The sequence below is a fragment of the Cnephaeus nilssonii genome (genome assembly GCF_951640355.1).
Source record: "Cnephaeus nilssonii genome assembly, chromosome: 10".
NCBI classification, from domain to species: domain Eukaryota; kingdom Metazoa; phylum Chordata; class Mammalia; order Chiroptera; family Vespertilionidae; genus Cnephaeus; species Cnephaeus nilssonii.
In genome coordinates, this window is record NC_137081.1 from 50,627,629 (window position 1) to 50,641,179 (window position 13,551).

Genomic DNA, 13,551 nt, shown 5'->3' on the forward strand with positions numbered 1-13,551 from the left:
TCATTATTATTAAAAAAAAACTTTTATTTCAGTAATTACTGTATGGTATTGAATCTGAGATTAAGGCATAGTATGAATTATTAAATAGCTGTTAATTAAAAAATGAGTAAAAATGAAGTGAGTCCCAGGGTTTTGGAGAAGTGTTTCTCTGTCTATAATAGTGGCTTACATAAGAAATGTAAAGAATTTTGTGTCCTGTGGTATTGCCCTAAACTTTAATAACTTTTGGTATCTTTAGTAGTACATTCTCACACTGAATCTAGATTGGCCAGGCTGAAGGACAGAAGCACACCTGACACAAGTGGAAGCTTGACCTTAGTGTTTGGGCTTCCTCTCTTGCCCCTTTGCCTTCAGGATTAGAACAACCTCAGGCCAGGGTGTGGAGGATGAGATAGCCAAGTGGAGCTGAGTCACTTCAATTGTCTCATCCAAGACCTCAGACTTGTGAGAAAGCCCAAGCAAGATCAACAAAACTAGCTAGCCAGCAATGGGATTGTGGGCAAAAATATGTTTGTAAAAATGAAGTGAGTCCCAGGGTTTTGGTTTTGGTTTTCAAATGCTAAGAAATTTTGGGTGGTTTGATACACAGTATTATTGTTCAAGAGATAATTGATCCATACCTCAAATAACATACTTTTAGCTTTCTGTAGAAAATCCTCTTCAGATTACTCCAATGGCATGGTGCCCCATATAATATAATATAATATAATATAATATAATATAATATAATATAATACAATACAATATAATATAATATAATATAATATATATATTTTAATTTCTTTATTGATTACTAGTAGCCCGGTGCACAAAATTCATGCACATTGAAAGGGAATTAATTAGATGAAATATTTTAATATTGCTATTTGCCCTTTCTCTATAATAAAAGTGTGAGAGATAAAAGGAAATGAGTACAATGTATATGAAAATAATACATAATTTTATTAATAACTAAACAATAACAAAATGATATAACAACAATAACAAACTCATAATATAAAAACAACATTGATGTAAATAATGACTGATAAAGTGATTAAACTTATTCTAATATCTCCCTGTATACCACATTAAGAGTAAAAACATCAATGTTTAATTTCCCTTGAGATAAAGTATTTACAACTTTAACTTTAACGTAATATGCTCTTTGAACTCAAGAGAAAGTAACCGCCTTAACTGGTTTGGCTCAGTGGATAGAGCGTTGCCCTGTGGACTGAAAGGTCCCAGGTTCGATTCCAGTCAAGGGCATGTACCTTGGTTGCGGGCACATCCCCCGTAGGAGGTGTGCAGGAGGCAGCTGATTGATGTTTCTCTCTCATCAATGTTTCTAACTCTCTATCCCTCTCCCTTCTTCTCTGTAAAAAAATTAATAAAATATTTAAAAAAAATACTTTTTTTAAAAAAAAAAAGAGAGAGAGAAAGCAACATATAACTGACCATGTCCAAAAACGGGTTCAGGTAGGAATATTCCTACTCTGTCTAGAGTTTGTCCTTGTGATTTATTAATAGTCATCACAAATGTTGGCATAACGGGAAACTATCTTCGAATTAATTTAAATGGGTGGCCAGTGTCAGATGGGGACAAATCAATTCTTAGAATCAGAACAATCTCTCCCTCTGCAGATCCTGTTAATATTTCAGCTTTGATAATGTTAGGTCGCAATCTTTTGATAATAAATCTGGTACCATTACGAAGACCCCATTTACTATTAAGATTTCTCAATAGCATGATGATTGCACCCACTTTCAATTTTAATTTATGACATGGCAATCCAGAAGGAGTAATACTATTAAGAAATTCAATAGGAAAATTTTCCTTTTCAGCATCATCTGTTGAGTCAATGGAGTCATCACTCAAATAGGTGTGAAAATCTCCATCAAGTATATCCAAAATTTCTTCATTTAATTTTTGAACATGCTCATTTTTTGGACAAAGAATTGCACGTTTAGATATATTTTTAATATTATCTATAGATATACTATTTCCAAAGGTGGCTTTAATAATAGATCCATTAAAAATCATTTCATGGGGAATTTCAATAATATCCATTCCTAAATGAAAACTGCTATCAAGTTTGCCATCTCCAAGTTTTACTAACCATTCACTATAAGCAGAATCCTCTGATCTCATATTTGTTTTAAGAGACAACTGTCTGAAACATCCCCAAACACTACAGTACTTTAAACTCATTTGTACTATGGCCAATCGTATAGCATGGTGACACAAATATCCCCTCTGAAAAGAACTTTCCCACCAAATGCAACATTCAAATTAGCGCCAGCGAGAGCTTTATATGTATGGCACATGTGCGAGTCAAAGTTTATTTTTAAATTTCCAGTGTGCGTCATATGTACCGGTTGGTTGGACGGGTGGACAAATGTCGGTCACTTAGCCTTTTATCTATACAGATTATGAGTCATGATTTTACCTTTTTAAAAAATTATCCTTTAATACCTCCAAAGCACAATGAGTAAGAATCTGAAGGTTTATGTGGCTTCTATTTGGTTTCTAGGACAAAGTTCTTTCCTTTACCCACCACTCACTTCTCTCCTTTTACTCTTGAATGTTAATTCCAACATAATTTTTGTAACACCTCTTGAAAAGGATCCCACCAAGTTTTTGATAGTCCACATGATAAAACTTACAGAAAAATACAGCATGAGACTTTCATTCTCTCACTAACTTCTTCATATAACTGTAATTCCTCAGTCTCTATAGAATGAAAAAGGAAAATAAAAGTGCCTTCTCTCATTCCAAGGCATTTCTCAGTCAGGCAACCACAAAAAGAATGAGCCTACAATTCATGCCATGTAATCTCTATCAGGCATAATTCAAATCAAATCCCATCAGGCAAAGTCTGGGATAATTAAAATGTATAAGAGAACAGTGGTGACCTGGGGGAGAACTTATGAAACCTTGTCTCCTGCTTTTGCTGAGTATTCTTTTTGTTATGCTAGACTCCAAGCCCCTATCCGGGACCTGGTCAGGCGGCTGGCGGTACTACCCCTTGCCGCCTGCCCTGGTCCCTGATCCCTGATCGTGGACCTGGTCAGGTGGCTGGCGGCGCTAACCCACGCCGCCTGCCCTGGTCCGTCATCCCTGATAGGGGTTTCAAGTCAGCCGCCGCTGGAGGCAGCTGACTCGAAGCTCCTATCCGGGACCTGGTCAGCCGGCTGCTGGTGCTAACCGCCTGCCCCAGTCCACCATCATTGCTTGGATCCCAACCCCCGCCATCTTTGCTGGTTTAATGTGTATATTTGCTCCTGATTGGCTGGTGGGCGTTGCTGGTGGGCGTGGCTTATGGGTGTAGCAAAGGTACGGTCAATTTGCATATTACTGTTTTATTAGGTACGATGGCATCCCATAATTGTCCTCATCCCCCCATTCCCATTCCAAACCCCTCCCTACATATTCCTCCACCCCCCTGTTGTCCGTGACCACTGGTTAGGCTTATATGCATGCATACAAGTCCTTTAGTTGATCTCTCCCCCTTTCCCCCACCCTCCCCTACCTTCCCTCTGAGGTTTGACAGTCTTCTCATAGTATATTTTGGCATTTAATTATCTTTTATAATCCAGAGCTCATAAAATGTTTAACTTTAGCAGACACAGGTAACCCTTTAGGGACAGTTTTAAATGTACTCAGTTAGTACCCATTATGATCAGATAAAACAGTAAACCATAAACTAGTTCTTTGAGTTTCATTTTTTTTTCTTTTATTTTCTAAAGCTAAAGAGAGATAGGTATGATTTGGCTTTCTCTTCTATTCGATAGTCTAGCGCCGTGGTCGGCAAACTGCGACTCGCGAGCCACATGCGGCTCTTTGGCCCCTTGAGCGTGGCTCTTCCACAAAATATCATGGCCTGGGCAAGTCTATTTTGAAGAAGTGGCATTAGAAGAAGTTTAAGTTTAAAAAATTTGGCTCTCAAAAGAAATTTCAATCGTCATACTGTTGATATTTGGCTCTGTTGACTAATGAGTTTGCCAACCACTGGGCTAGAAGATCACCAAAAAAACCCAGATAGTTAGCAGCATTTCCAAGAGTTGAATAGGATCCACAAAAATAAGAATATCTGATCACATAAATTAAATCTTACCTCTTTAAAAAATCATCTTTTTTTTAATATAGAAAAAGTGAAGCAAACAAATAATGGTTGTTAGATAGATGTAGATGATTTTAAAAGGGGGAGGGGAGTGGATGGATGGCTAAGAGAAGTCTACTGAACAGACATGCCTTGTTTCTCTTACCTTCTGTGAAACAGGCTTCAGGTTCCAGAGATTCTTCAGGCTCAACTTCAGGTTGTTCTCCCTCAGCGGGAGCTCCTATATCAACTGTGCTGCCTTCTGATGAACTAGTTGCATTTAACTTCTGAAAATCAATTCCACAGAAAAGCTTTTAAAATGTTTTCTTTACTCTACAATATAAAAATTCAAAAGGTGTGCCCTCAAGTCTTCGGGACGCATTCCCTTGATCTGTAATTTAAGAATATCTTAAACATAATGCCAATCTGCTTTAGTAGAGGTGGGGGGGTCACAAGATTAGATTCAGCAATAAAGGATTTTTTTTTCTTTAAAAATATGCTACTGACAACTTATATAATTTTTAATGAAGCCTATCATAAAGATTCTGAAATAAAATCCTGCAGAGAGCTCATGGAAGCTGCCAGAGTTGTATGGTTGTCCGTGATCTTGCTTCGGTAAATTAGTTTGCAAATAGTATAGTGTGTTTTATTCTAAAATTGTGACCCAACCAACGAAAGCTGTATAAGTGTATTTTCATGTCAAATGCAGAAAAGATTTGATCCAATGCACATAAACAGCAACAATCTAAATTTATCCACTTTTCATTGACATGAAAACATATACCATCAGTTGTTATTAAATATATTCTATAGTTTTCTAATTCCCAAAAGAGCAGCACATTGTTAGCTTTATAGCAAGAGCTGATATTTTGCATTCTCTTTGGCCAATGCACTCCCGTGTTTCATTGTGCATTTGGAAACTACTTGTTACTCTGGCACTCTTACCTGTTTTGTTAATACAAGCAAAAATAAATCTTTGGTTGTTGTTTTGTTTTCCTTTAGGTTAAATCAAATACCACCAAAAGTATATATATATATGTACTAGAAAGAAATTGTTTTAAACCTTGAAATGCAATAAACTTTAGCCAGGTCAGGCCCTTAGTGGATCAGCATAAATGAAGAGACCCCAGCCTTGAGCCTGATCTTAAGATGCTGCAGTCATGACACAGGGCCAGGTATGAGTGCCACATGGAATCAGAGTAGTTTGGGCCAGGGCATTCTCCAACCTGTTACAATGTTATTACCATTAATGCATAACATTAGAAAACGGCTGAGCTGGTAAGAGCTACATTATAGAGGGGATGAGGTAAGCACATGATAAAATGCAGGTTAAAATATGTTGAACTATTATAAAATAGATGTAGTCAGAACTAGAAATATTCTATGCACATTTGGCCTAAGGATTCTATGAATTACCCTGGGAAAATGGTTAATTTATTGTATGAAAATAATTTTCTTTATATAAAATATTTACTTGACAAGTGGTGCTCATGAAGTAAAATATTTATAGATAATATATGAGATTGAATGCTTTGCCTGGTCCTGACCAGGGAACTCAGTTGGTTAGAGTATCAGCCAGATATGCCAAGGTTACAGGTTTGATCCCCCGTTGGGGCACATACGAGAAATCACCAATGAATGTATAAATAAGTGGAACAACAAATCAATGTTGCTCTCTCTTTTTCTCAAAATCAATCAATCAATATTTTTACAAACAGAAAATGTTGTATCTTATGTAATTTAACAATACCAGTTATGGAACTGTAAATATCATATATGTCTGCCTTGGAAATAGTTTGGGCATTGCTTTTTAATTTGACCAAATTAATGAAATCAAGTATTATATATTGTAAGGTGTTTATAAGTTGCTGATTCATTTTTCTACTTATCAACTATATCACAATACTAGATAGACAATCAATTATAATATTTTTGTCAACAACATTTAAATATATTTTGTTTTAAGATGAAATGTCGAAGTGAAATTTATTACAAATATGCTAAGTTTTTGGACTATTTCAATTCCCTGACCTTGTCTTAGATATGTGTAGCCTTTTTTACATACATAATTGACTAAGAAATGATTTAATTGCCCTCTCTTTCCAACCCATCCGATTCACAGGAAGTAGTTACCTATTAGGGATCTGAAAATACTGATCTTATCATTTGCAGGATGTTGAAATATGATATAAGTAATCAGAAAAATTGAAGCACAATCATATCTGATCTAACTACAGACAGCCCACAATTAGAACTGGATAACATTCCTCTTAGGAACAAGCATCACACTGCAAATACAGATTAGGGGAAGACCTGGGAGTGGGGCCCAAGTAAAAAATGAGGATCCATATTCAGGGTGCTACACTCTCAAGCTGGCATTGGTCAATTACTGCATCAGAGCCTACATCAGGGCTGGGTATGTTGAAGGTACTCAATAAATATTGTTTAAAAATGAATGAATGAGTGGACTTCATAACATAATGGTTAGTTTAGCCCTTGACAACGATTGGAAAAAGTCACCAGACAAGATATTCCAGGAAATCTTCGTTCAAAATGTTCAAAAGTTTCCAAAGGATCCTGCAGTATCAATTTATCAATCCTTTCATTTAGCACAGTGACTTAGTTTTGACATGAAATTAATAAATGCTTCTAAAATATTGATTTCAGATAGAAAGGAAGGGAAAGGGAGAAAGATCTATGTGAGAGAGAAACATCGATCAGCTGATCAGCTGCCTCCTGCATGCTCTCTACTGGAGATTGAGCCCACGACCCAGGCATGTGCCCCAACTGGGAATCAAACCAGGCAACCTTCAGGTGCATGGGACAATTCTCAACCAACTAAGCCACATAGGCCAGGGGTAGATACTTTTTTTAAAAATAATATATTTTTATTGATTTCGGAGAGGAAGGGAGAAGGAGAGAGAGAGAGAAATATCAATGATAAGAGAGAATCATTGATTGGCTGCCTTCTCCATTCGCCCCACTGGGGATCAAGCCCACAGCCCAGACATGTGTTCTGACAGGGAATCAAACTGGGACCTCCTGGTTCATAGGTCAATGCTCAACAACTGAGCCATGCCGGCAGGGCTAGATGCTTTTTTATTGAAGCCAAATATGATTGTACTTAAAGGTCATGTTATTACTTTTTCAAAAGTGCACATAAAATATTTTGCATTTCTAGAAGACATATCTCACTAGACTTAATTTTTAGAAACAAATATCATGCGTTTACCATTTCTGTATCTCTAGTACTTATCATCAATGTTTGTGTTTAATAAATGTTTGTTGAGTAAATGAATGATTATTACATGGAATCTTATTCCACCACTATTTCTAACACCTTCTATCTAATACTTTCACATTCAAGTGCATACAAATAATATTCTGACTTAAGATGCAGAGTAACACAAATCCTGCAAGATTCTAAATTGTGTAAGTAATGACCAACAACTCTTAGAATTAAGAGTGCTGTCTCAACACCAGGTTCCCAATTATTCATTCCTGAAATGAATCTCAAAGTAAACTGTAGTTTAACTCTGGAATCGGGAAAACTAACACTGACAATATTTTCTCTCTTTTCACTCTATGTACAAGGATCTACAGTCCCAGCAAGTGAATGGAGCCTCTTTAAGGAGAGGAAATCTCATCCTTCTCCATCTTCTCTCTGATGTGGAACAATACAGGACCTAACTCTCTCATGAATTACTTGAATAGCTTTACTTGGTTTACAAATGAAGAATCTGGGCTGAACATTCATCCTCAACATCAACCATTCCAGTGTCTATTTAGAGAAGGAAATGGGGCTTTAAATCACCTTGTCAAAAGTCATAATGAGTCAGTAGTTGGACTCTAGATCTTCTGTACCCCATTTTTCCTTAGAGAATTTCTTTGAAGGTTCAGAGGTAAACCCAATGTTTACCAATTTAAAACATTTAGTAGACTTAACATGTAATTAAACATTGTAGGTTTAAAATAGTTCTCATGATATTGTCAATTACCATATCTCATGATCATGAGCTTAGTATTAGTTCAGGTTATATTCATATTTTGAAATTCTGACTTATAAAATCTTTCTAGATAACCTCAATTCAATGACTTTATTAAATCACATGAGATAAATATCATAATCATACAAAATATGTTGACTAAAAGTTAAAATCTGTAAGGTGACTATGAAAACCAAATGAATCTAAGACTATAAAAATCTTCAGCTCTAGATAAGGTCATAATTACAATCAATCCTAACTACAGTGCAAATTCACCAATTAGAACTGTCAAACACACATCATTATAAGGAACTATTAGTCCTCATACACTTAAAAAAGAATTTTCAAAAAAGGTTGCTTGTCATACTTCAGTCTAGGCATAGTTCACTACAAAATGCTACATGAGTAAGAGACCAAAATGTTAACTGTCTAGAAATAAAACCAGTTCTATAGTTTCAAGTTCTGTACTTGACATGTTCTTTATTTCTCCTAGCTAAATTTAGATGGGTAGTTTATCTTTTTATTGTCTGAGCTTATTTCTTGGGAAACAAGTAGACTGAATGATATTGTTAGCATAGCCCTTATCTGATTAAACTTTAACAAAATGTGAATCCAATGTCAGGATAGTTAAGATATCAAACAGGAATAGCAAATTTTTATTTGATATGAATAACATTGGCAATCATTTACTTTTAAATGTAAATATTAAACATTTTTAAAGTGCAAACTTCATTATAGGGCTCATATTACTTAAAACCTGGTTTCTTCTAAGAGTTGGGTAATTCTAGTTTTAGGAGTTAAGCAGAGAAAAACCATATTTTGCTTAGTGATCTAATAAATAAATGTCAAGACACAAATATCAGTTTGTATTTTTAAACATATACTTCCTTTACTTTCTACATCATTGATAAATTATTATTAAACATCAATGTGCCAAAATAATTATCCTTCTTTCAGAAAGTACAAGTATTTATAAAAATAATTAATCAATAGAAAAAGGGAGAGAAAACTTTACTTCCTATTAAGATTATCATAAGCACACTTGTTTCTCATTATGAAGTTATTTTTTAAAAATTCAATTAGTAAACATTGTATATAATTTGGAAAAAGACTAGTATATTCTAATCTGAGTCAATAAAATAATATTTTTAAAAATAAAAAGATCATTCAAGTATAGATTAAATCAAGTATTCATATCTAACTAATATTTTGGTCTTTAAGAATGGCAATCCTTTGTCCCACTGGGATCCTAGTACTAATCTGTACTTAAAGACAACTCCAGGTCATTTTACATGAGAAATCTTAACACTGGAACAATGAAAGTGATGGTCTTGCTTGCTTTGGGATAGGCTAAAGGCCAAAGTTACACTTTAGTACTACACTTTAGTCCTTGTTACCTTCTTAAATAAGGAAGATGGAAAAAATCAAAAGTATCATTATTAACGTACTACATTATCCAGAAAATACTTTATTCTTTATAATGAAAACATTACAAAATTTTCTGATCTATGAATCTCAGGATCTTAAATCTCTTTCTTGGGATGGCAAAAGGAACCTTTGTGGCCTACCCTTCAGCAGATTACCAGTGCCCCAAACACACACATATTTACTCACTTTGTTCTTACAGGTTGTTTAGCGCTTTCTTTCCCCCTTCCTCACTATCCCACTGGAAAACTTGCCTCTGAGAACTACACATTCTCCAGGATAAAATCATAGCTGTATTGAACTCATCCCACTATTGGTTACCCAAACCTTCTATATACATACCCTCCCCCCGCCACCACCACCTCTTAAGTATTAGAATTCAGTATGTTAGGTAGGAAGTTAGACCTGAGCGGCTGGGGTGAGGCCTGCCCTGGGGTCCTGAACTGGGCTCCGACCAACATTGCCTTCAGACTGCCACTGGCAGATGGGAGCCAGCTGCCTCTTGGCGCAAGCTCAGAGGAAAACGACATGACCTCAATGTCAATGTGACCTTACTAAGGCCCTGGACTAATTATAATAAAAACTTGCATTTCGGTTTTCACCCCGCACCCCTATGGGTTTTTCTGTATGCATTATGGGTAAGGGCAGGCCCAGAAGAAAGATAGTTTCTGGCAATCAGCCCTAAATACAAACGAAGGCGCCATCCAGAAAACCTCCATTTTAAACCCAGAAATTCGGGGCCAATCTCTCTGTCTCTCTCTCTCTTCTGGCATGTGCCTCCTTTGTAATGTATCTTTAATAAACCCCATTTTGCTTTACTTTCATTTTCATTGACCTTAAAATCTTTTCTGTGTCTATGAAAAGAACCCAGGTCCCAGCCGGTAGCCCCAATGGGTAACAAGTATGTATATATTCTCTTGTAGAAAATTGACAATGTTTCCTAAGGGAGGATCGGAGACCTGTTCAAAAATTGGAAACTGTAATGTGAGAATTGAGAATAAATGAAGTCAATTTGGTTTGTGTTCTTCTATACTTACTGCAGCCAAATCTGCTTTTCCTCATTTACCTCTCAACAAAGGCACACAGCAAATGGGATACTCAGAGAATAAGGAAACTAACCTTGACTCTTTTCAAGAAACTGAGAAAAACAAGCCATTATCCTAGCACGGAGTCATATACCGTGCTTTTTCTGAAGAATTATTATATAATAGGGGAAAATATTTCTAGTCCCTGTGTATATGTGTTAAACCATGAGCAATGATACTTCTAAGGTCTCATTTTACATATCATTCCTCCAATATCTGAGGCACTACCTTTTATGGGATCTAGGGTGCCAGTGACTGAATATTTTGCTCTAAAGGATAAGAGAATGCTACAAGAATGGCACAATCATTTCTCCTTCCAAATAAGCAAATATGAGTAAGGTAGGGTTGTTTCAGAGTTTTGATGACAGAAGGAGAGGAAACTGCATCTCAGTTTCAAACTAATAATCTTTAAAAAAATCATTAGATCCAGTAATTTGGTTAGCATATTTTAGCACATAAATGTGACTTCAACACCAGGAAATGAAAGATCCACCAAATGGATCTCATGGAACGGGATAACCTTCATTTCTGTAGTCATATGACAAGGGAGGTCCCTCCTTTTCAAAAACACCAGAGAAACAAGAGCTCACAATGATTTTTTTTTTCCTGTGTAGGAGTCTGCATGACATATTTAAATAATATTTTTCAGGAGAAAAATACAGGAGAGACAAAACACAAAGGACTGAGGAACAATAGGATAAAGAAAATGGATTCCAGATCTATTTTCTTTCTGAAAATACCAACTATAAGACTTTCTTATTTTTTTTTTGTATAAAAAAACATATTTCTTTTTTTTTTCAGTCTTAAGAGTTTTTAGGGGTAAACAACAGAATCTCCAAGGGGGTCATATTCTAAATGCAAAATACTTTTGGTCAATTGCTAAATAAAGCAATGCTATTTTCTCTAAAATTAAGCAGATAAAAATTATACCCATGCTGATAGCAGCCAAAACATAAACATTCCAATTCATTTACATTATTATAACATAAAGGCATCCTTCAGGAAGTTTGAACATGTATAAAGGATTGCTTTAATTTTCAGATTATCCTTCAGAAAAACTTAATATGATACTGAACAAAAATAACTACCAACAAAGCACACTCATTGAGGCTATATTAAAAAAAGGGTAATTGAAAAATAAATTTAACAGAGGGGGGGATGGCAAGAGAAAGCTTTTCTGCCAGAGTCTTTCAAAGAGCACCTACATTTCTCCTTTAGGCCCTCAGCATGTTAAAAACTCTGTAATGTTAAATGGAAATTAAATAATCCATAAAGGCATGCACTTTTACTTTATACTGAGCATAATTTCCATTAAAAATCTATGTAAGGAAACTAGCAGCTAAATCATTTTTTTTAAAAGTTGGGTTGCCAGACTTGCCTGACCAGCGTAAGAGCAAGCTGTGCATGTTTTTATTTTACTGCCAATGGATGGGCAAGGAATGTAGCTGAGTCACATGCAGGCCAGTCAAAATTCATTTAGAAACTGATTCTATTTATATATGTACAACTTGCTTGGGTAACCTGGGTAAAAGTGGTGGCACGAGCCTCTGGCTGGTTAAAAAACACCAGCGCTGCATTCTTGATGGCTCCAGCTTGATTTTTTACTCCTGTGAGAAGTAAGAATGGTAAGCAGTGAAGGTCACCAGATTGCACTAGTCAATTTCACTTCGAAAAATCAAGCATGCTTTCAACATTATTAACACTCTCAAGAAAAAAATCAATCATTCAAAATCACAATGTGTAAAAGGAATCACGTTAAATATAGTAAAAATAACATAGGAGTTAAAGCATGCATGATCATGATGAATTTAAAATAATATGCTCTAGAGAATCGACAGAACTATCAGAGAATCACGCAAATTTGGCAAAGACAAAATAGAAGAGTATTTAGTTCAAGCACCTAAACAACCTCTGGCCCACTTGGTTAATCTGCCCTATAAAAAGGAAATCACGTAGGCATTCCAAAAATTAAAAAGTGCTTCATTTTTTCCCTTTAATATTTTTAACCACTTAGAAAAGAATATCAATAAGCCTCAAACCATTTCTTACAACTCTACATGCAATATTGAACAGCATAATCCCATCCCACCAGCTAAGAAAAGGACAAGTTAAAAATAACTTGAAGACTAAAACAGATATTTCAGGTGGGAATATTGGGGTTTTTTCAATTCTCTTTTGATTCCTAGTGATAGACCTACCACATTAAATACCAAAAGATTAAAGCCTGCACATATTCCCTTCCTAAACTATTGCCTAATCTTTTATGAGCTTATATTTATGAAGTTTGAAATGAAGCCATAATTGAAAAATTCTCCAAATAATACATTTTAACACCCAGGTAACAATCTCTACGGTGGGAAGGTATTGAGAAGACTCCATAGCTGAAGCAATAAAATAATTTTATTTACAATGGGAAGATCAGTTATCTGCCTCCAATTCCAAAGTACTGAGTTCACATATATTATTTTGGAGTACTTAACTCATACAGAGAACAAATGACAAATTTAATGATAACAGGAAAAATTGGGAAGACAGTTTGGATTTTCCTGCTATAAGCCCCAGCTTACTGGATGCTCCTTTAATGTCAAACCTAATGCTTTGAGGGCAGGCACAATACATGTTCTTTTGGAGAAGCTTGAGGCTTTAAAATTTCTGAATAAAGAAGACTGGATGTCAAATTACCTACACCCCAAAAAATACTCAAACTTAGCCAAAAGCTTAAACTGACTGAGGGCTGCAACATTTGATTATTTATAATTCATTCTTAGTTTATATAAGACTCTAAGCATACATAAAAATAAAAATTTATTTCCCTTTCTATAAGGGAAATATTAACTGTTAGGAATAATGTCAAAACAACAAAAGGGGAATAGATATTAAAATGTAATGACCCAATATTATTTTCTAACCACTGACTTCAGCTTCTAGTGATATAAATACCAAAAATTAGGCCCTACCCTTTCAGCATAGACC

General features: G+C 35.4%; 1 protein-coding gene across 9 annotated transcripts in view; it reads right to left on the reverse strand.

The window, feature by feature from the left end:
* Positions 1-13,551, reverse strand: part of SCN2A (sodium voltage-gated channel alpha subunit 2) — a gene marked incomplete at both ends in the record, with an annotated part of 91,940 nt that overhangs the window by 29,504 nt on the left and 48,885 nt on the right. For all 9 annotated transcript variants that reach the window (XM_079782437.1, XM_079782436.1, XM_079782439.1 and 6 more), the window contains one exon: positions 4,249-4,369. In XM_079782437.1, coding sequence (XP_079638563.1) covers positions 4,249-4,369 — 121 coding nt within the window. The remainder of the gene's footprint in view (positions 1-4,248; positions 4,370-13,551) is intronic.